Source organism: Pelodiscus sinensis, chromosome 2 (assembly GCF_052426305.1).
Source record: "Pelodiscus sinensis isolate ZL-2025 chromosome 2, ASM5242630v1, whole genome shotgun sequence".
In the NCBI taxonomy this organism is placed as follows: domain Eukaryota; kingdom Metazoa; phylum Chordata; order Testudines; family Trionychidae; genus Pelodiscus; species Pelodiscus sinensis.
The window spans coordinates 204,340,906-204,365,864 of record NC_143053.1 but is presented as its reverse complement, the minus strand read 5'-3'; the positions used below and the strand labels follow the sequence as shown (position 1 = coordinate 204,365,864).

General features: G+C 40.8%; 1 protein-coding gene across 1 annotated transcript in view; it reads left to right on the top strand.

Moving 5' to 3' along the window:
- LOC102446906 (histone deacetylase 5) overlaps positions 1-23,096 on the top strand; it is a 186,707-nt gene extending 163,611 nt beyond the window's left edge. The window contains exons 9-11 of the mRNA XM_089776668.1: positions 1,691-1,775; positions 6,266-6,419; positions 22,813-23,096. Coding sequence (XP_089632794.1) covers positions 1,691-1,775; positions 6,266-6,419; positions 22,813-22,852 — 279 coding nt within the window. The 3' untranslated portion in view covers positions 22,853-23,096. The remainder of the gene's footprint in view (positions 1-1,690; positions 1,776-6,265; positions 6,420-22,812) is intronic.
- Positions 23,097-24,959: the final 1,863 nt, after the last annotated feature.

The following is a 24,959-nucleotide window of genomic DNA, read 5'->3' as shown; positions in this document are numbered from 1 at the left end:
TGCTTCATTTGCCACCTCTTTATAAATCCAAGCTAATTTCCTGGATGTAATGACTAGAGTTGATCTAATCACTGATAATTAATAAGTGAGCCAATTATGCGTCTTCTTCAGCCTACAAAATATCTGTGATAAGTTTGAAAGTCTCTCTGATGTATTCATTGTACAAATATATTAAACAAATGTATTTTTGAACTTGTTTACTTTGATTATAAATATTAAAAAAGAATAGTTTTTTAGTTGTGATTGGGCAAATGACTCACACGATGCTATTCCAGCTCTTTGAATGGATGAGTATGAAAATATCATAGAATCATAGAACACTAGAACTGAAAGGGACCTGAAGAGGTCATTGAGTCCAGTCCCCTGCCCTCATGGCAGGACCCAGTACCATTAGACCATCCCTGATAGATGTCTATCTAACCTGTTCTTAATTGTTTAAGATTGGCATTAATATCTGTGTGTTCAAATTTCAAATGCTGTTTCCAGAGCACTCACACAGATGGCTTTGCTATTCATTTGCTGTGAGCATTTGTGCCAGTAAAATGTGTAGAATGGAAGGCATAAAGAAAAGGGCATGAGCACAGCTGAATTAATTTCATAATTGAAATGAATGTAGGTGGAACATGGCTTGCCTTTGTTACTTGGCTCTTATAATGGTATTTTATTGGTGAATCATGATACAATGTCATCATGTCAGTGCTCTGTATATGATATGTCAAGATTTCACAGATACCCATGTTTAATTTAGGATCCATTCATGTCTGGTCTATTACATACTCTAAGGTACTTATCAGCCCTCCACTCCGAATTCTATATTATCTGAGCACCTCACAACATCAGTATGATATAGAGCGGTTCTATTACTCTTATTTTACAGATGGAGGACCAAGGTACCAAAAGGCTTGTTTAAGGTCATATAGGGCATCTGTGGCTTATGAGGGACATGAACCCAGGTCACTAAAAGCCTAGATGAATGCACTAGCTACCAGCCTAGCTCTCCTTTCAGAACAGTGCCATTGAAAATGGAATTGTAGAGAAAAAATATATAATTTGTTTCTTGCATGTAAACACTCAAACACTTAAGCAAACTAAAAGGCATTGAAAGTATATATAGCCATTTAAAAGTACATTGGAGCTCATATAAAATGTATACAGCGTTTACTGTTAATATGTTTAAGTATTTTGTCTACTACTTTACTTGAAATTAACACAAGGCTATTCAGAGCAGCAGCTGCGTTTTATAGTTTTCCATGGTAAAATGTTGAACTGTGTAAGATGGTGAGATGTAATAACAGTAGAGAAATAAAGATAATAGAGTGCAGTAAGATTTTGTTTGGAGTGCCCAGGTGCACATACAGATGCAATGGAATTTGGTTTGTGATGAACCTACAAAAATTACACAAATAACTAACATTTTTTTAAATGAATAATACACAGACATGCACCTGCTTCAGAGACTCCATAGATTAGTCTTGCAGCCAATAGAAAAGCCCCTTGGAATTCAATTACATGGCTGAAAAACAGAAAACAAATTTGTGGCTATATGTTAGAACTGATACCAGCACAACGTGAACTAGTTCTTAGGCTGATCTTCTCTTGAGGATTAAGCTGTTTCAGTTTGGCTGATTTTCATGTGTCTTATTGCAAATTAATAATATTCTGCTCATATTATTCTGTTCTATTCTTGCAGCTGGAGCCTCTCTCAGAAGATATGCAGCACCAAACCCCTAACATGAATGCAATGGCTTCTTTACAAAAGGCCACTGAAATTCAAAGTATGTCTCAGTATTTTTTCTCTTGTTATTAATTTGTATTGGAGACTACTGACTAAACTTTTGTTACAGAGTAGAGAATAAGCAAAAATATTATATCTGAGCGCATACATGATGCATGTTTATAAACATGTATGCCTGTGCTCTTGTTCCATTGGCACATATTTTGTTTCATTGGCAACTTAACTCTTAAAAAGCTGAGTATTCTCATTCCCACATAGTCCAAAATCATTTATTTGCACAAATGTCTTGTAATCCAGTGAGAGAATGTGTGTGCATGTAAATATACGGGGAGAGGTATATTAATGGTATGACATAGTCTCTTTGGATTCAATTTGTAAACAAATATCCTTTCAAGGTACAGGTTAGACTTCCCTTATCCAGCACCTCGGGACTTGACCCATCCCAAATGAGGGAATTTGTCGGATATGGGGAGATCCCTTGCTACTGGGCTTCAGCCTGCAGAGCTTGGACTTGGACTCCAGCCTGCTGTAGCTCCCCAAGACAGAGCTCCGCAGCCACCACGGCCCTGTTTCTCCCCCACCCAAGTAAGGATTCCCGCCTGGGATGGGTTTTGCCAACTGCCCCGCTTTTGCCACTCACCAGTCCCGCTACTGCTCTGCCTGGCCAGGGCTCCATGGGGACAGAGCTCCTTAGCCTCCATGGCCCCACTTCTCCCCCACCTGACTGGGGCTCCCCAGGAATGGGGTTCTCATTCCAGGGTACTAGGGCTCTCTGATTGAGCAAATCCGTGGTCCTGTTGGACCACGGATGTTGCCGGACCAGAAAATCCCAGATTTCGGAGGTTCAACCTCTAATCAGGTTGAGATGGATGTGTGTTTAAAACTACATCTGAATACGGTAAAAGCTGTGCAATCTGGCACTTTACCACTTAAAAAACTCTATAAACTGGCATTTTGATCTTCAATAAGGTCTAGTTGGTGTGGAACTGGCAGGCACCCTGCCTGGCTTCATGTGTCTCCCTGGAAGCAGATACATGTTCCTGCTGCTCCTAGGGGGAGGAATGGTCATAGGGGCTCCATGTGCTGCCCTGAGCACTGTCTCCTCAGCTCCCATTGTCAGGGAACTACAGCCAATGGGAGCAGAAGGGGTGGTGCCTTTGGGTGGAGGCAGTGTGCAGAGCTGCCTGACCACGTCTCTGCTTAGTAGTAGTAGACACATGTTGCTGCTTGTGGGGAGCTGGCCAGGGTGTGTGTTACCCATATCCAGCAGCCAGAAATCCCTCCCATGCTCCAAATCTCTGTCCTGAGGCCTCTCCTGCACCCAAATTCCATCCCAATGTTACATGGGGCAGTTAGTTCAGTGTGAACAACTGGATGAAATTAAAAGAAGAAGAATATAGGCTGAATATCAGGGACAACTTCTGGAGGTGAAATGTATTAAACTGTAGAGTAATACCCAAAGGAAGTTGTGGAAACCCATCATATATAATATTTAAAATTAAGGCAAAATACTTACAAATCCTGCTTTGGCATTTGCATTACTTACACTTACGTTTCTGTCTCTGATGTCAAGTATATAAATGTTATAATCTCTGAGCAGTGCTGTAGTCCAAGGTTTGCCTTTATACCAACTCTCTTTCAAAAACAGGCTGGAAAGTGCAGATTTTAGGTCAAAGAGAAAACCCAACTTGTTTCTAAGCAGAGTGGAATTTGTATAAATTTCTTTGTTCGGGACAATGGTTTAATGTGTTTATGGAAATACGATACAATTGGAAATAGTATTTCTCCCTACCATAAATAAGTTGTTCTCACTCACTTAGGCACCACCCATGAGCCAAGCTTTTTGTACATGGAAAATGTCAGCCTATGCCACATACAACATGCCCTAGGAAGGGTATTTTCAAATGCCACAACAAAAATACATGATATAAACATTCAGTTACTATTTCTTTCATGAATGGGAAATGTTCCCATTGCCCTATTGGAGTCTTAAACACTTTTTCATGCATACCGAGATTACTTATTTGGTTTCATAGTTTATTTTTGGACGTAATGAAAGGTGTGCATATATGGGACCAGCAAACCACTTCTTTCTACTTCATAAACTCCAAAATGTTCTTATCAGGAAGTATAGCAAGATTACTGGAATTCCACGTTCCTGCATTGGAAAGTGAAAATGACCGTTTTGTCAGTTGTGAGCTGTTTGTCCCAGTGCTTTTGTTTCAAACAGAGCTGGATTTTTAACACATAGAGTAGTTTGTGCTGCTAACTGGATGCTGTCCCTAATGGGGATGCCTTCAAAATTGCACCAATTCCATCCCTCACATTGTGATATCTGTGTGCTATGCACACTACCTGAATGCTGCCACTGGCTTCCTGTCCCTGCTTTGCAATTTCCCTCCATCACTAAATCCCTCTCACAGTTTTAACTGAGTTTAGGGAAGGGGGTAATGAATGATCCAATGGGCAATCTGAGATCATGAGTTTCAGTGTTGGAAGAAAGTCAGGGGAAGGAGGCAGCTGCTTTGTGTGTATATGATGTAGCAGTCCTCTTTGATGATCTTTTATAGTTGCTGAAGGACAGCAGCACAGTAGTGGCTGGTTACTAATATTTTATTTTACGAATAGGAATTATTGAAAACTCCAGCAGCAAACTTGGGTACATTTTTATGGGCAAAACTATGTATTATTTTTATGCTAACAGATTTTATTTTCTTGAACATCTGTTTTTGCGACAAAAACCCCACCCACTTGTGAACGTTTAGTCCATAAATTATGGGGTGCATATTGCACAGTCTGATTTTGCATGAAACTGCTGTGAGAACATTGTGGAAGGCCTAAATAACTTTTTTTTTATTTTAATGACTAAAGAACGTGTTCTCTATAGAATATTTTTGTCTTGTTTTTATAGTATTTGCCAGGCCTCAACCATTTGATTTAGTGTTGTGCACACAGGTTTTTTTATCCATGACTTTCACATATCTGGAGGAAAATCCAGCTTGTATCACTTAATCTTAAATGTGTAGGATACTTAATACACTTTAAATTTTATTCCCCCTCCCAAAAAATACCTATTATATAAAGATCCTGCTAACTGTTTAAACATGCACAGTACTAGGGTTCAAAGGAATACCTATATGCTATGCTGCCTGTCAACCATGAAGATTGACTCAGGCTTTCATCTGTTGAGTATCCTTTAAATAAGGTTATTGCTATCTTTATTGACAGCTGCTGTATCATTTGACTACACACTCATCTTTTGAAAAGCCTGAAATGGTGTTATATGCCATTTTACCAAAAAGGGAATTTTTAAGATTTAGACATCCAGAATACACGGCAATACAATTGACCTTTCCTGCCAGCTGTTGAAACCTTCCAGCTATCCCATGGCTAAGCACCTTGACCCAACCTACCTCTCAGCTGCCCAAATCTTCCTCTGAGCCTTGGAAAAGTTCCCCTATGTGAGCCCCCCTGTCACAGCTGTTGAAACCCTTCCACTAATTCCCAGATAAGTGCTCTGACCCAGCCACTGGCCCTCCTGCTTGAATCCTCTTGCTAAGCACTGGATTAATGCTGGTCCCAAACTCCCTTCCAGCTCCCTTCTATCTCCTAGTTTCCAGGTGGCATCCACCTAGAATTTAGTAAGAATTCTATGGATTATTATACTATGAGGGATACATATGTAAGATTTAAATTGTTCACCTGGCTACCACTAATGGACCCCAGTTCTTGACTAACATGTTACTGAGTGCTTATTTTTCATTCCTACTCACCACCCATTATTTTTTTTTCTTTGCTTAGGAAGCTTTTCTAAGTCTTTTCTGTTGCAGGGAGAAGCCTGACAGCCCTTTCACACTTTTATTCTGCTGATGTCTTTTTACCCCTCCAAAAAAAAAACCCATAAAAAATGTCTGTCTTATAATACCTAGTACAATTCCAAGAAAAGCCAGTGCATATATGAACCTTTTAAATAAATTATTGTTCTAGTACACACCCTGAGGTTGGAGGAGAAAGAACATCCAGGACTAACAAACCTGATTGTTCTGGCAATATAACTGCAGGCCATGTTGGTATTTCTGACTCTTCCCCCAGCCCTCCCCCACCCCAGTAAGTCAGTGGTATGTGAGCACTTTGTACATTTACTTTCATTTTTCTATTCCCATTTGTCTCAAATGCACCTATTGCCTGGCAATATCAAGCCTATCTGCTCTGAATTTCCTTCTCATATCATAGATCTAGCCAGCAGTCTGACTGATAATATGAGTTCATTAGGTTGTGTGTTACTTCTTCAGTTTATTACCTTCTGGGGAAGGGTGTGACGCAGTCCTTGGAATGAGAGTGCTTTCCAACTTGGCATTCTTAGATCCAGAAACATACTTCATCGTGGCAGTTTGAAATCCCAACTACAACTGCTTACAGCACAGTGATTTTAAGTTAGAATCACTCTGTGTTGGACCTAAGTGATTACTGTGCTTATACCTCCATCTTAGCAAGAATTCCCATAAATTATTATGTGTGACTTTTTTTAAGGCAAGTACTGGAAGTCAGTGAAGCCGTATCCTGTGCCAGTGGGTTGTGCTCTGGCTGAGGCCCAAAAAGAAGAGAGAGAGGAGACGGAGACTGTCTCTGCTATGGCCTCACTATCTGTGGATGTGGAACAGTCTTTTGCTCAGAAAGACAGCAGGTAAGCGTACGTTGTTGGAAAGGCAGATGGAAAGATTTTGTACCCTTGTGGTGTAAGAACCAGAACCCAGATTTTGAAAAGTGTCTAATATTTTCAGATGCCTTGGGTTTTGACTCCCCTACCTAAGACCATTATGAAAGTAACTTGAATTGGCTATCCAAACACCAGTCACCCTATATTAGTGACCACTTTTGAAAAAGTGCATATAAATCTTTATTAAGATTTATTATTACTAAATGTACCCTTTTCCCCTCAAAATTACAAAGCAAAATATTGTGGAAAAAAATCCTGACTTGACAAAGCATAGTAGATCATGTTCTTCTTCTGAAAGGACCTTCAGGTCTATTTTAGATTTGATGTTATAAAAATCCATTTAGACTGCTTTCAGATCGACTTAGTGATGACAGACTAAAATTACCACCACGTACTCTGGTTTTATACTTTTGTCTGGAAATGGGTGACAGAAGAGGGATCATGAGGATTACCTGTTTGTTCCCTCCCTCTAGGGCACCTGGTACTGACCACTGTCGGCAGACAGGATACTGGGCTAGATGGACCTTTCGTCTGACACACTATGTCTCCTCTTATGTTCCTTATGTTTGAGGATGTTAAATTTCATGTGATCAGCTAATCAAGTAGTTGATGAAACTTCCGTCGACTACTCGATTAGTTGATAAGGGGGGGAACTGCAGAGCTGCAGCAGGGTTAGCTCCCAGCCTTGGGAACTAACCCCACTGTGGCTCTGCCTTTTAAATGCCCCTAGGTGGCGCTTACTACATTTAGAAAGCAGAGGCGTAGCATCTGGAACCAGGTGCAAGCTGGGAATCAATTGATTCCCGGCTCGCGCCTGGGCCCCCACTGAGCTTCTGCCTCCCCTGCCTCCCTGCAGAGATGGTGCTGGGGGAAACTGGCTTTTAAGTTAGCTCCCCCCAGCACCGGCTCCTGCTCCTCCCCCTTGCTGCCCCTAACAAAGGCAGCAGGGGGGCGGGGGAGTGACTAGTCAAATAGTCACTCAGCTAGTCGCTTAAATCCCTATTTTATGCTAATGTAATTCCACTCATTTCAGTGTGTGACATTATTTAAAACAGGAGTAAGATGGTGGAGAATCTAATAAAGAGTGTGTTAGAGTTTCACACTGATCAAGTAAAACTGACTTGGATGTGAATTTAACAATTCTATAAAATGGAAGAGCAACTGCCAATGCACTTTGTCAATACTGCATTGCAAAATGAAGCACTGATACTTACTGAATAGTGCCATGTGCCATACAGTGTTTCTTTAAGGAATTGTTAGAGTGAAAAAAGTCTCTCTGTAAAAATTTCTTTATGGAGTTTCCTGTTTATTCTTCTTCAGCACCAAAATCTCCTGGCCTCACTATAGTGGAGAAAGAGCCAAAAATCAGTGGAACCTTATGATTCCACTGGACAAGAGAAAAAAAGGGCAAGAAATGGAGATACCTTATAAGGGGACTCCTCAGCTCCCTCCACATGAAGCTGCGCTCCATGACAGCTCCCTCCACAGAAGCATCGAGGGGAGGAGGGAGATGTGGGTGGGCCGACAGAGGAGTGGGAGTGTAGCCAAAGGATCCATGACTGATGTGAATATACTGGCAATTGCTGACTGTGGGCTGAGTGGTACAGTTCTAGTGCCTTCAAAGCCTGCACTGGTTGTTTTAATGTGAATACAGCTGACAATTTTACTGATGATGTACGAGGGGGATTACTTTAGAACCCAGTAGAATATTAAGGAATCTTCTATAGTATTATCAGCTCCTACAAGAGTAAAAACTTGGGTTTTTCAGTAAAGTAAGTGGCTGTGACTCAAAGACACAGTTCTAGTAAGTAGAGGATTCACTATAGCTGCACTTGAATAATAGATTATGATTATTGCTAGTATTATTATTATTACAGATACATAAATGCTTGAGAATAAACCATTTTTATCTCATTTTCTCTCAGTCTCGGTCCATTGGTCCATAACAGTGATCTTATTTTTGATCCACAACATAGCCAATTAACCCTCAACAAAGAAATGAACCCACATGTTTATAATCTAAATGTGTGGTAATTAGTGCTTTTGTGTGTCAGCCAAGGATGTAAAAAGCTTTTCCACCTGTGAGTAAGGGGCTAATGTAAAGGAACAATAACTTAGGCTTTGGTAACTAATTAATATGATAAAATAAAGCCAAGCATTAGGTTCTCTTAAATAAATTGTAATTAATTTTGCACACAGAATTACGTAGTTTAGACTAATCGGTAATTAAAAGTCTTGTTATACGCCCATACTAATCTAAAACTATAACCGGTACCCAATAATTGAGTCAGTAGTCACTTCAGCAAAGCAGCACTTCTGCTAACAGTGTATATTTCTAAAGCTATGTAAATATATCACCTAACTACTGATAACCTGTGGCAATTTCCACCCCTTCTTGACATGGAATTAATTTAGAGTGCAGCTGAAGGGAGTGGGAGAAAAACGGATGTACTGATAGGTATACAAATGGAATTTTATTTGGCCGCCAGTTTCACTACACTTCATCAGTTCTGGATGGTTACAGAAATGAATCTGTCATGAATTGTTCTGTGGAAAAATGGCTTCATTTGAAATATGGTTTGTGGCGTGGTAGAAGTTTTTCTGCAGCACAATAAAAACTTTGCATGTCTAGGTGCAGATTCTACTACTGCATTCATATCCTGGATGGCTGTCATCCAAATCCAGCCTTTTCATAAGTGAGAGGCAGGGGTAGGGTTGTCAACTTTCTAATCAAACAAAACAAAATGACCCTGTGCTGCTCTGCCCCTGCTCCAAGTCCCCATGCCCCACTCACTCCATCCCTCCTCCCTCCATCACTTGTGCTGTGGGGAGTGGCTCTGAGCAGGGGCATAGTATGAGAGGTTTGAACTGTGAGAGAGGGTTCTGGGCTGGGACAGGAAGTTGGAGTTTACGAGGGTATGAGTTATGGATTAGGGGTGTGGGCTCTAGGTGGGCCAAGCAATGAGGGGTTTAAGATGCAAGAGAAGGTTCCGGATTAGGACACAGGGTTTGGGGTGTGGGAGGATGAGGGCTCCGGGGATGGGGGTGGGGGTGGGGGAAACTCTGGAGTGGGACCGGGGCTGAGGGGTTTTGGGTTCAGAAGAGGGTTTTGGACTGGGGCTGAGGGTTTTAGAGTGGAGGGTGGGGTACAGGCTATGGTTGGGGGGTATGGGTTCTGGAATGAGACTGAGTATGAGAGATTTGGGATGCACAGCCTACAATTTCTGTGCTGTGTGTCTAAGGAGAGGCAGCCCACGCACTCAATCCTACTTCACTGAATCAAAGGTAAAGATGCTATTGAGTTTAGCTGTGAGGCCCCCAAATAAAGAGAGCAACAGCAAGAGATTCTCTTTGTAGGAAACTTTTGCCAGTTATGTTGGAGGATATATTGGTGTTTGGAGTGAGATGACTCATTTTAAACTCATATTTTGGGTAAAGCAGCTCTTTTTCTGGCCAACTCATATCTGACTCATTTACCACTGATGAATAAAGGATAAAATGCTCCTGGCTAAGAACCATTCTAAGTATCTTTTTTGTTGTTTTTTTTTCTTTCTTTCCTCCTTTTTTTCTCTTTTTGGTAAATGACAACACAAAGTAGACTGTTGTTTCAATTTGATTGGTCCTGACATGCTGAATGAAACAGACTTTTTAGAAAGCTGTTTTTGTTCTTGGTGTGTTTTTGTTAAAATACTCCATACATTTTAATATACTTTCAAACTTAATTGTAGAATTCAGAAGACACTAGAAAAGGGAGAAGTGATTAATGCACAGGAAAGAAGAGAAAATATAAATAATGCAAAAACAAATTTAAATACAGAGACGAATAAATAGGGTTCTCCTATAAACATATTTAGCCAGAACACATTGTGTGTGTTGATAATACTTGTTAGCTAAATGAGATGCACATTTAACTGATTAGAACTTTGTAGTGGCCAGCAGTTCTTTCAGAAATCTTTTGCTTTGAAAAAAATCAGTACACTGGTCTCCCTTTCTTTTTCTTTTTCTTTTTCTTTTTTGAAAAAAAGGAGCAGGGACTATCTGGTACGTAACTGTTTTATAATAAATCATAATAAATCTTAGGAATACCATTAAGAAAATTCATTTTCATGGCCCTGATTACCTGGCTATAACTTTTACCCAAGTAGAAAGGAGAAATGAAATGTAATGTTTAGATATGGGATTAAAATCCATTTTGGAAGATTCTGTGGCTCCTGAACTAATGATTGGGATTGTTATCATGTTATAATTTTTGTTGGAAATATTAAGGACCAGATCCTGAGATGCAGCTGTTTTCCAGAGAGCGCCAATCCTAGGGTAGGTGTATGTGCAAAGATGCATTATGCTGATCTTTGCACTCCTTTGACCCTAGTGGAGGACTAATCTGCTTGCATCGAATTAGAGCACCTTAATGGCTGATCTAATATATGTCAGCTGCAAACAGCTCCAGTGAACTAAAACCACAGTCTAGGATTGGCATGACACAAGGTATTCTGGCCAAACCCTTTCCTTTGGCCGTGCCTCTCTTTTCCTGCTATTCCAGGGCAAGGATAAGATCCTTACACCAAAAATCATCTTTACACAGTATTGCTCCTTCATAACTGAACAAGGTTAGGGTCACATTCAACGGCACAAGTGGCACAAAAACAGCCACCCTACACCAGAAACTCTGTCCCTGAGAGTGCATTCTACAGTGAAATCATAGAACTACTAACTGTGAAATAGAACCTATCATTTCAATAACTTCTCAGATGATAGGAGGATACCTATGTTGATGGCAATCTGTAAAAAAAAAAAAGGCTCCAGAGGTGATCCCAGCAATTATAGCCCTGTTAGTCTAACTTCAGTTCCAGGTAGATTCATTGAAATGATAGTTAAGAACAGAATTATCAGACACATAGATGAATACAATTTGTTGGGAAAGAATTAAGAAGGTTTTTGTAATGGGAAATCATGCCTCACTAGTCCACTAGAATTCTTTGAGAGGGGTCAACAAGCATGTGAACAAGAGTAATCCAGTGCATGTAATATACTTACATTTACAGAAAAAGTTTGACAAGGTCCCTCATAAAAGGTTTTTAAACAAAGGAAGCAGTCATGGGATAAGAAGGCAACAAAATGGAAGATGAAATTTGATGTTGAAACATGCAAAGCAATGCACATTGGAAAATATAATTCCTACTATTCCTATAAAATGATGGGGTCTAAATTAGCTGTTACCACACAAGAAGCAGATCTTGGAATCACTGTGTATCGTTCTCTGAAAATGTCCATTCGATGTGCATTGGCAGTCAAAAAAGCTAACAGAATGTTGGGACAGATAATAAAACAGAAAAAATCATATTGGATCTTTAATAATCCATTGCACAACCTCATCTTAAATACTATCTGCAGATCTTTGTCATCTAATAAAGTGGAAGGGGAAAGAATTAGAAACGGTACAGAGAAGGGCAACAAAAATGATTAGGGGTATGTAACAGCTTCCTTATGGGGAGATATTAATAAGCCTGGAACTTTTTTGGCTTGGAAAAGAGATGACTAAGGGAGATATAATAGAAGATCTATAAAATCATGACTGGTGTGGAGAACGTAAATACAGAAATGCTATTTACTCCTCATAACTCAAAAACTAGGGATCACCAAATGAAATTAATAGGCAGCAAGTTTAAAACAACAAAAGAAAGTATTTCTTCACACAATGCACAGTCAGCCTATGAAACTGCTTGCCAGAGGATGTTGTGAAGTCCATGACTATGATGATTAAAAAAACACTAGATAAGTTCATGGAATATAGGTCCACCAATGGCTATTAGTCAGGATGGGCAGGATGCAAAACCATGCTCTGAAGTATGCCTAGCCTCTGCTGAAAGCTGGGACTGAATGGTAGGGGATGGATCACTTGATGATTACATTGGCCACTATTGTAGGACAGGGTACTGGGGTGGACTCAATATTACCCAGTATGCCTGTTGTTATATTCTCGTGCTGTTTGAGTACTTCACAGTTCTCTCTTGATTGCAAATTTACCTTGGACTTTTAGTTTTTTTTAATCTCAGTGTGATGATGTTGTGCTGAGAAATCTGTGTAATTCCAATTTATAAATTGAAGAAAACACTTTTTTTGGTGAAATAAATTTTCTATTATATTCTTAACAGTGAATGAAAGAAATAGAGAAATAAACCATTTTGAATAGTATTCCAAATAAATGTTTCAATTCCAGATTGAGGATCAGAAGGAGATTTTTTTTTCAGCAGGCTGATTTTTGAATTTAGAAAACTTGAACTGAAGCTGCTCATGAGTTCATTAAAGACAAAATAACGAACTATTTTGAAGATGATAAGACGTTAGGGTCTAGCCAGCCTGAATTCTGCAAATGAAAATCATGTCTTACTAATCTCTTAGGGTATGTCTACACTACCACCCTAGTTCGAACTAGGGTGGTTAATGTAGGCAACCGAAGTTGCAAATGAAGCCCGGGATTTGGATTTCCCGGGCTTCATTTGCATCTTGCCAGGTGCCGCCATTTTTAAATGTCCGCTAGTTCGCGGATGGACTAGGTAGTTCGGATTAGGCTTCCTAATCTGGGGATCATTGTAGACAGCTCAGTACAGCTTTGCTCTATATACAGCTGTTGTAAAAAAGCAAACAAGAAGTTAGGAATATTAATAGTGAATAATTCAAAGAATATTATAATACTTTTATATAAATCCACTGTGCAGCCTTATCTGCAACACTGTGTGCTATCTTGATCACCTCATATTAAAAAAATATATTGCAGAACAATGATGAAAATGATCAAGGGCACAGAAAAATACTCATATGAAAAGAGATTGAAAAGATTTGGGACTTTTGAACGTAGAAGGAGACAAGTGGGAAGTAACATGATAAAGGGTATAAAACAATCATAGTATGGAGAAGTAGAGGCCTGCACAGATACAACATTTTTATACACATCTGCATCAGTAGCTGCAAAAATGAACCATGGATATTCGCATTGACATCTGCGGATGCACATATCTGTGGATATAAAAGGGGATATCTGCAAATTTGAAGGGTTCTAGAGAAAAAATGTGTATCCACATCCATATCTGCAAAAATGAACTGAGGATATCCATATCTGCGGATGCGGATACCCATGGATAGAAAACAGATATCTGCAGATTTGCCAGGCTGTATGGAGAAGATGGATTAGGATCTTTAGTTTTTGTCATAATTCAAGAAGAAAGACAAAAAGTTCAAAACTGAGAAAGGAAATATATTAAACTCTATAACACATTGCCACCAAGGTCACTGAGGCCAAACATTTAACAAGATTTAAAAACATATTGTCTATTTATAAAGATATCAAGAATATCCAACATTATTATTGTTAATAACAAAATTTGGAAAGGTTATTAAACTTCGTTCTTCATTCTACACCTAATGTGTGTATATGTTGTATATGTGTGCTGGGTGGTGGGGATGGGATGTGGGAGACAGATTATCTCACACCTTTCTAAACTTAAGTTTCTTCGCCTTTTTCTGGGGGATCTACTACCATTTACTGTCAGCAACAGGACACTGGACTAGTTGAGTTTCAAATCCAATACTGTTTGTCATTCCAATTGTGATGTGAAAATTAATCTAAAGGAAGATTGATTAGTGAGCAGAGAAACCAGAAATAAGTGATCAAAGTTACAAGATGATATATTTAAGAATCACAGGGTATGTCTACACTTGCCCCCTAGTTCAAACAAGGGAGACAAAAGAAGGTGATCAAAGTTGCTAATGAAGTGCGGGATTTAAATACCTTGCACTTGATTAGCATAGTCGCGACCAGTCACCATTTTGGAAATTGACTAGCTCGATTTAACTTGCCGCGTATAGACACGGTACTCCAAGAAAAAACCCTTAAGTCGAATTAACTGGTACTCCTCATCCCGCGCTTCATTAGAAACTTTGGTAGCCTTCATTTGCCTCACTAGTTCCGACTAGGGGGCAAGTGTAGACGTACCCACATAGATTTTCAGTTTGGCATGTGGATTTCACTCTTACATAGGTGAATGTGTGTGTGTGTGTGTGTGTGTGTGTGTGTGTGTGTACAGACACATTATATGTATGTAAAATATGGTCAGAGTCTACTTTTAACTTAACCCTTGCAATCCTATTGAAGTCAGTAGTTTGCCTGGATATAAATCAGTGATTTTCTAAGTGGGTCGCAGGGCACTCTGAGAAAGCTGCTAATGGGACACTCCAGATTGTTTACTTATTGGCTCTGCATCCACAGACCTGGGTCACATGATCCGGAACATGCCACTTCCACAGCTCGCTTAGCCACAAATGACGAACCACAGCCAATGGGAGCTGCGAGGCTGCATGGCTGCAGAGCCAGTAAGTAAACAAACTGGAGCAGCCCGTTAACAGCTTTCTCAAAATGGTCCAGAGCCCACTTCAAGAAAAACTGATATACATGGAAGAAGACAGACTAGTAAAATCAACACAATTTTAGAAACTAGTAAAAACTGTTCTCTAATAACTTTTCTGTATATAAAAATAGCATGACTTTATAGTCTGAAATTTGTGATTTTACAGAGTTCTAAGTGGACTGAGTGGAAATGAGAAGCCCCACTTTTCATTGGTTGGAAGCATTGAATTGGAGGAAGCTAATGGACCAGTAATCTGTCAAGGATACTGCCTATCCTTTGCTTTACGGACGGGGCTAAATTAGGAAGAATTCACATTAGGGAACAGATGTTTGTGTTATCTGGCCTGTTGTCTATAACACAGAACTGCTCAGAAGTTTGAAATATTAGAAGCATCCTCCGGGGAGATGGATTAGCAGAATTCAAGCGAGACAGTCAAGAATAAGCCTTGTGGAGAGGTTATGCTAGTAGGCCCTCTCCTCACCTGCAGCAATAGTAGATAGGCAGAACCTAATAGCTTCTATTCTGGGATCCATTTCCATTGCACTGATATGAATTCTCAGGGGCAGACTCTAAGAAAGCTCTATGTCATTCAATACACACCTATTTTCTCACCTAAATCAACCATCCTAAGACAATTTGTCAATATGTATTTTGACTTTTGCACAATTTCTCTGTTAGCCTTAAAGCACATGTTGCATGCAAAGTGATGATTTATTTGTCAATGTTGTGATGAGTGAATATTTACCATAGAGTCAGTGGGGCTTTTATAAACACTCACTGGAATTCAGTGCACCGAACTGAGTAGAGGGCCATGTGTTAGTGGTCTCAAGAGAGGACTGGAACTTCTTCATCAGGCAACAAAACATCTGCAGAGCTGTTCTGTGGCCTAGGGAGCTCATTGGAGGATTTTAAAAAACCACTAGTGAAAAACGACTCGTTCTCTAAAATGTCCATGAATATAAGGGATATGCTTATGCCCCCCATACCACATGTGGCAATGGTCAGTCAGTTTGTCTGGAAATGGATACATCAGTCCTATCCAGCTCTGCTCAGGCCCCATTTCCAAACCTTCATACAGCCCTGGTCTTTCACTATTTTGAAATAACAAGGCGAGTGTCCACACAGACAAGCCCGTTATTTCAAAATAACAGGCTAGTTATTTGAAATAACAACACCTGCTTGGGAAGAGGAAAAATGCTTATTTCAAAATAGCATTAGTGTGGACGCTCAGTTGCTGTTGTTTTGAAATAATTGGCCTCCAGAGGCCTCTCATAAGTGCCCTTCTAGCCACTCCTCTGACAACTCCACTGCTCCCATTCTCCTGCAGACTTTAAAGCTAAAGGCAGAAGGGAAAGGGCTTGTGACACCATACGAGGCCAGCCAGCCCCATGGTACACAGCACCCTTCAGTGTAGCCATTGTAAAACCCAACACCTCCCCTAAGCCATCCACGGTTGCCAGCACATCTATAGACACCTCTGAAGCCCCTGGCCGGAGGCAAAAGGGCACCAGGCTGGACTGGTGCAGAGATCCTTGATCTCATCAAAGTTTGGGGGGAGGAGAACAACATCCAGGATCTCTGTACCAAGAGATATATGGCTAGATAGCTGCCAGCCTGACCCAGAAGGGGCACAGCCAGGACCAGGTCCATATGAAAATTAAGGAGCTTCAGCAGGCCCACACAAAGGCCAGGGAGAAAAGTTCCTGCTCTGGGGCAACCCCACACATCTGCCACTACTGTGAGTAGCTGGATGGCATCCTGGGAGGGGGTCAGGTCACCTCCCCCCCCCCATCATTGACTCTGGCTAGGACATGTCCATTGTCAGCCTCCACAAGAGCAGGTTTGTGGAGAAGGAGGATGTCAAGAAGGAGGAGGAGCAGACTAGTCTGTACACTGTGGCCACCAGCCAGGAGGTTGTCATCAGCCTGGAGCTGGCACCCCTTCCCAGGTTGTCTCCCAGGGCTCGCATGAACTCAGTGAAGGCACTGCAGGTGAATTCTATAACTTTCCCTATACACACACATGGCCTGGCGCTTAAACAAAAGCCTGTGCACAGGGAGCACCAGTCTGGAGCACTCAGCACCATGATACTCTCACACAGGAACCCCTTTCTCCTTCTCACATGATTCCTGCACAGGCCTGCCATACTCCGGACTCTGTGATGGGACACATTCCCACAACAAGCCACCATTAAGGAGGCTGGGGTTATGGAAACACACCGCAGTACTGCACACGGCACAGGCTCATGCCCACACTCGGGCAGCATCCGCTCCCAGGCAAGCACGGTGATGCAGAGAAGACTGATCCCCTGCATGGGAATCTGCTGGGGGAGGAACAGAAAGGGGCCCCAGTAGCACTCTCTCTGGCAAGCGGTCTCTGCTGCTCACACACATCCCCCAGCACCCTCCCTCTCTCCTCCATCGAGCAAGGATAGAAGTTCTCTCTCTGCAGGATGCTTCCAGTGCTGGACCCAGTATGTGTGGGACACGGTAGGAGGCTGAGCCACCCTCCCTCACCCCCTCCTGCCCGCAGGCTCATGACCTGGCTGGCACATTCCCATGCCTACTTGTCCCTGGAATGTGGGGGTAGAAAGGCTCCTCTGGGACGTCTGTGCCCCTGCAGAAAAGTGTCCTTTGTCTAGGCAACAGATGGCCTTGCTTGAAGCACATCACCATAGTCTGAATCAAGACCTCAGTGTTGGCTCAGCAAGTAGGGCTAGGATTCATGCACAGTGTCTTCTCGGATGACTCCCCTTGTCACTTTTCTTCACAGCTAGGCCAACTGTAAGCCTGGTGCATCCACCATCTCCTGAAGCTCCACTGAAAAGAACCCCTTTCTGTTGATGTATTCAGAGGCATGGTGGATGGGGCCAGGATGGGAATGTGGGTGCCATCTATGGCCTCCTCCTGCTGTTGGGGAAACCCATGGCAGCAAAGCCAGCGATGATGGGGTTGTTGTTGCCCAGGGTGATGAAGACCCTCCACAGCAGGATAGCATTGATGATCTTGATCACCTATAGAATCATAGAATCACAGGGTTGGAAGAGCCCTTAGGAGGTCACTGAGTCCAACCCCCTACCTAAAGGAGGACCAGCCCCAACTAAATCATCCCAGCCAGAGCTTTGTGAAGCAGGGACTTAAAAACTTCTAAGGATAGAGATTCTACCACCTCCCTAGGGAATCCATTCCAGTGTTTCAGCTCTCCTCTCGTAAAATAGTTAAACCTACATGAGCATGGCCCCAACTGTGGTTCTCCCCATGCCAAACTGGTTCCCCACAGAGTGGTAGCTATGTGATGTGGCAAGTTTCCATAGACCAATGGCGACGCACTACTGCAGGAGGATAGCGGGTCATAAATGGGTGTCCTAAGGGCAGGGGCAAGCCAATCACAGAGCTCCAGGAAGGTGGCCTTGTGCATGCAGAAGTTCTGGAGCCACTGCTGGTCGTCCCACCACTGTAGGACAATGCGGTCCCACCAGTCATGACTGGTCTCCCTCTGCCAGAAGCAGAGGATGGTGGGGGATTTGATGCATCAGGAGCACCAGGGCTTGGGTGAAGGGGTCCCCCAGTCTGGGCTGGTTGTCATGGTCCTGAAGCACCACGTGGGTAATGTGGATGAAGTGCACCATGAGGCGCAGCAGGAGGCCCAAGAGCCTGGCCCTGCTAGCAGAAGCTCCAGCTCCAAGCTGGAAGTTCTGTGGTATCTGCAAGGGCAACCAGAGCATTCGGTGTGAGTTTGGTGTCCCTTGAGGAGATAGACAGTGGAGGAGAAGAGTGTGAGATGCGGCTGTAGAGAGGAACCCCTTTAAGCACAAGTCTCAGCTAGTCTTAGGAAGCAGCTGCAGGAAGTGGACGGCTCTCCTGAGGACCTTCCAGGAGTGCTTCCAGGGGCTTTAAATGCGATTCAGGCTCCAATGAGTGTGGGCGCACTATTTCGATATAATTCTACACTATTTCGATGGTGGATGTGCTATTTCGAAATAGTTATTTCAGAAGGCAATGTCATGCTAGGAGTCTACTACAGGCCACCTACCCAGGTGGTAGAAGTGGATGAGGCTTTTTTTAAACAACTAACAAAATCATCCAAAGCCCAAGATTTGGTGGTGATGGGGGACTTCAACTATCCAGATATATATTAGGAAAATAACACACACACAGACTATCCAATAAGTTCTTGGGCTGCATTGGAGACAACTTTTTATTTCAGAAGGTTGAAAAAGCTACCAGGGGGCAAGCTGTTCTAGATTTGATCCTAACAAATAGGGAGGAACTGGTTGAGAATTTGAAAGTGGAAGGCAACTTGGGTGAAAGTGATCACGAAATCATAGAGTTCACAATTTTAAGGAAGGCTAGAAGGGAGAACAGCAAAATAGAGACAATGGATTTCAGGAAGGCAGACTTTGGTAAGCTCAGAGAGCTGATAGGTAAGGTCCCATGGGAATCAAGACTGAGGGGAAAAACAACTGAGGCGAGTTGGCAGTTTTTCAAAGGGACATTGTTAAGGGCCCAAAAGCAAGCTATTCCGATGTGTCGGAAAGATAGAAAATATGGCAAAAGACCACATTGGCTTAACCACGAGATCTTGCATGATCTAAAAATAAAAAAGGAGACATATAAAAAATGGAAAGTAGGACAAATTACACAGGATAAATATAGGCAAACAGCACAGGAATGCAGGGGCAAGATTAGAAAGGCAAAGGCACAGAATGAGCTCAAACTAGCTACGGGAATAAAGGGAAACAAGAAGACTTTTTATAAATACATTAGAAGCAAGAGGAAGACCAAGGAGAGGGTAGACCCACTGGTCAGTGAGGAGGGAGAAAGAGTAACAGGAAACTTGGAAATGGCAGAGATGCTCAACGACTTCTTTGTTTCGGTCTTCACCGAGAAGTCTGTAGGAATGCCTAGCATAGTGAATGCTAGTGGGAAGGGGGTAGTTTTAGAAGGTAAAATAAAAAAAGAACAAGTTAAAAATCACCTAGAAAAGTTAGATGCCTGCAAGTCACCAGGGCCTGATGAAATGCATCCTGGAATACTCAAGGAGCTGATAGAGGAGGTATCTGAGCCTCTAGTTATCATCTTTGGAAAATCATGGGAAACAGGAGAGATTCCAGAGGACTGGAAAAGGGCAAATATAGTGCCCATCTATAAAAAGGGAAATAAGAACAACCCAGGAAACTACAGACGAGTTAGTTTAACTTCTGTGCCAGAGAAGATAATGGAGCAAGTAATAAAGGAAATCATCTGTAAACATTTGGAAAGTGGCAAGGTGATAGGGAACAGCCAGCATGGATTTGTAAAGAACAAATCATGTCAAACCAATCTGATAGCTTTCTTTAATAGGATAACGAGTCTTGTGGATAAGGGAGAAGCGGTGGATATGGTATACTTAGACTTTAGTAAGGCATGATACGGTCTCACATGATATTCTTATCAATAAACTAGGTAAATACAACTTAGATGAGGCTACTATAAGATGGCTGCATTACTGGCTGGATAACAGTACTCAGAGAGTAGTTATTAATGGTTCACAATCCTGCTGGAAAGGCATAATAAGTGGGGTTCCACAGGGGTCTGTTTTGGGACCGGCTCTGTTCAATATCTTCATCAACGATTTAGATATTGGTATAGAAAGTACGCTTATTAAGTTTGCAGATGATACCAAGCTGGGAGGAGTTGCGACTAATCTGGAGGATAGGGTCATAATTCAAAATGACCTGGACAAATTGGAGAAATGGTCTGAGGTAAACCGGATGAATTTTAATAAAGACAAATGCAAAGTACTCCACTTAGGAAGGAACAATCAGTTTCATACATACAGAATGGGAAGCGACTCTCTGGGAAGGAGTACGGCAGAAAGAGATCTAGAGGTCATAGTGGACCACAAGCTGAATATGAGTCAGCAGTGTGATGCTGTTGCAAAGAAAGCAAACATGATTCTGGGATGCATTAACAGGTGTGTTGTGAGCAAGACACGAGAAGTCATTCTTCTGCTCTACTCTGCGCTGGTTAGGCCTCAATTGGAGTATTGTGTCCAGTTCTGGGCACCGCATTTCAAGAAAGATGTAGAGAAATTGGAGAGGGTCTAGAGAAGAGCAACGAGAATGATTAAAGGTCTAGAGAATATGGGGGAAAGCTGAAGGAATTGCGTTTGTTTAGTTTAGAAAAGAGAAGATTGAGGAGGGACATGATAGCAGTTTTCAGGTATCTAAAAGGGTGTCATAAGGAGGAGGGAGAAAACTTGTTAATCTTGGCCTCTGGAGATAGAACAAGAAGCAATGGGCTTAAACTGCAGCAAGGGAGGTTTAGGTTGGTAACTGTCAGGTTAGTCAAACACTGGAATAAATTGGCCAGGGAGGTTGTGGAATCTCCATCTGTGGGGATATTTAAGAGTAGGTTAGATAAATGTCTCCCAGGGATGGTCTAGACAGTATATGGTCCTGCCATGAGGGCAGGGGACTGGACTCAATGAGCTCTCGAGGTCCCTTCCAGTCCTAGTTGTCTATGATTCTATGATTCTAAGTAATTATTTTGAAATAACTTATTTCGAAATAACTTCCCAGGGTAGACATGCCCACACAGAGCTGAATGAACGGGTGTACACTTACACAGCGCTTCCATAAATTCCATTCCCTTTCCACTCCCAGGAGCAGCAAAATGTGAGTGGTTATGTTGCATATGAGACCCTCCACAGTGTGGGCAAAAAGGGAGATTTGTGCTTTATGGATTTATACACACTGTAAAAATCTTTATGGAAAGTACAAGTTACAAGACATTTGCTTTTTCATATCTCATTTATTTTATTTTATTATTTTCAAAATACCAGAAGTGATTAGTGATTGGATTAATAACCTGTATAATTCCTTTAAAGAGACACTGCTGAATTTTCATTGGGAGAGCCTTAAATAAAGTCCAGATTCAGTTAAAGTTCTTTGGCTTTCTTGTTGCAGAAATCCATGTAAGGCTCTGCAAGCCTCAAATAATTAATTTTCTAGGTCTTGCAAGAGACCTTCCACTTCCTGGGGGAGGTTTTATTGATTCCAAACATTAAGTGAGATTTACTGGTGAATACCTCTTTTCTTATTTAGCCCTCCTCTCATTTAAAAAATGGCTTGAACTGCCTTTTTTTTTTTCAGTTGAAGTTCCAAGCTTAGATATTGTTTGTCAAATTATTTGTTAGGGAAAAAGTGGCTGTGTCCAAATTCTTAAGCCCTTAAACAATGAGGTTTTTAATATAATCTCTGAAAATCCCTTATATAGTGGATGCTGATCCTGGGGCAGATCCTCTACTGGAATAATTTGTCATAGAGCTATGATAGTTTACACCAGCTGTGCATCTTTAACAGTCCATTTGGGTTTTTCCTGAGCGGAATGTCTCCCAGATGATTTCTAATAAAGGGTAGGTGTCTAATCTGATTATACATTATTAATAGATACCTGCTGTATGGCAGAGCTCTGCTAATCAAATTCAGAATGTGGTCTTAGAAATTTTAGGAAGGCAGGCAGCCAACCACAGTAGTTATGAAAGTGCAGAAGCAAAAATCAGAAAACTGGCATGTCAGCTAACTACATGGTTTTAATGGCATGGTCCCATTTGAAGATGAGTAATTTATTTTTAGTTGCAGATGCTTGAGAAATAAAAGCATCACATTTAATTTTTTCATTAGATTATTTGACTCAGCTGACACAAAGCATGTACAATTTTGAACTTAAAGTTATACAATATTCTGACATATTTTAATATAAACAGGAACATTTGCAGTGATTGCTTAGATCTAAAATGTTTTTCCACTTGACATTTGTTTATACTTCCTAAGAAAGAAACTCTATTTATGGATAACTGAATAACACAAATAAACATCAGAGAGAGCTGAAAAATCAGCTTTGATTATGCATGAAAATCTACAATGGCATTGTGTACTCTTGCGCTGTATTCTGATTGCCTGTTTATTTTTACAGAGCTGCTGGCGAGCCCATGGAAGAAGAGCCAACCTTGTGAAGTGCCAAGTCCTCTCTGATATTTCCTGTGTGTGACATCATTGTGTATCCCCCCAAAGCACCCTCAGACATGTCTTGTCTGCTGCTTGGGTGGCACAGATCAGATGGAACATAAACACTGGGCACAAAACTCTGAACAGCAGCTTCACTTGTTCTTTGGATGGACTTGAAAGGGCCCTAAAAGATTCCTTAAATGTAACTGCTACAATTCTAAAGTTACAATAAACCAGGCTTGGGAGAAAGAGCCTAGAGCATGCTTTCAATATGCTGTGTGACCAACTCGCTGACATAAAATGTGAAATAGAAATATTAAAATATTCTACATGATAGATTATTGATAGCTACAAGAATTACAACATCCAGCAAAATTCTGGGGAAACTCCACGAATCTCTATTTCTGACATTCTGAAACACTTTTTACTGGATAATTCTTTTCACACTATTAATTTGTTAATAGACTTTATTTTCTGTGTTCAGTGTAATGAAATAATAGATAGCTCATAAACCATGTGTTTTTAAGACAATGTATTGAATTCTTGTTTGGATAAACTAAAGACATGTAAATTAAGATGAGGGAATTTTAGCTAAAAGGAAAGTATTGCATACTATACTTCCTCCCCCAAAAGTACTGTGCTTAGTGATGCTTTCTTTTCTTTTCTTTTCTTTCTAGAATTATATCCCATCTTTAATGTATAATTTATATCAATGACACCATAATCAATGTTCTCTAAATGAGCAATCTTCTGCACTCTTCATAGTTGACAGTTGCTCTCAGCATATGTGCTTTGGAGACTCAAATAGTCTCTGGAAAATGGATGATTTTTCAAAAGTTATTTTAGTTTATTTTGCATCCTGATTTTAAGAAGAGAAAACTTAAGTATCTCTGTGCAGCTCATTTGAAGCACAGGTGTTCCTGCAATGATTTGCTGAGTGGTTTTACACATCACCATCTGAATGCAAACAGATTTGCAGACCCACAGAAGTTAGTGTTGCTTAAAAAGTTTCAAAGGATTTAGTCTATATTGTAGATCCTTAAAAGTAGCAAAATGTGATGCCAACTCCTCAAATTAATATTTGAGAACGTAACATAGAATTGTGCCTTTAGCTGATAATGAACACAAATTATTACCCATGTTGCCTTAACTGTCAGAGAAGGTAAAAGGGAACAGGGCATTTATGTAGAGTACTTTAAATGAACTAAATGAACACAAATTGTGATATAGCAAGTTTTGCTTTGTTTACAAATTCCCCCACCTAACGAACCCTGGGAGCTGTTTTTACTTACCTTGAAGAATTCTACTTGCCGTATTTGATGGCTGGCTTTGCTTTTGAAAGTAAGTGATGTTCATTTTTTATATATTTTCCAAACTCAAAGGATATATTAAAGCCATAAGTGAAGACTGTCATGCTTTTTATTCAGAAATCTGAAAGAAACCTTAATTAAAACAAGATTTTGGGGAATGCCATGATATGAAAGATATGGAACAATATGGTTTCAGTTATAGGGGACTCAAACCTGTAAATCAAAGATGAAAGATTTCACTCAAATAGAATTATATAATTCTCTTTTGTTATGCAGTCAGAATGTATTTTTCATGCTTTTGAGTTTGTTTACAATTAGCATTTTAATTTTAAAGACTTTTATTACTTACACAAAAGCTTTTTTGGAAATCTTGGAAAATTTGAGGCACCCTTTGAAATAGGAAATCTGAAAGGAATGTAATTTCCTACAACATGAAGTAAACTTCTGTTTTGCAAGAGTTATGTTATATATACCATTCATTAATGTAAAAAAACCTAAAATTCTGCCCATACTTTTATGAGATAATTCCTGCTTATTTTACTAATGCAAATAGTCCCAACAGGCTAAATTCATTTTGGTGTACTTCTTTCCCCTGGAATTACACCAAAGCTGAATATAATTCATTGACTTGAATGGGACTGTTCGGATGAATAAAGCAATCAGGATTTGGGCCTGTATTAGCAAAGGAACTTGTCATGACAATCTCACTTGTCAGTTATTGCAGTTTTCTAGTAATCGTCAAAGAAACTGCTTCAACAAAGAACCGTGGCTGATGGATTGGGCATTTTAAAATGTTTGTCCTGAT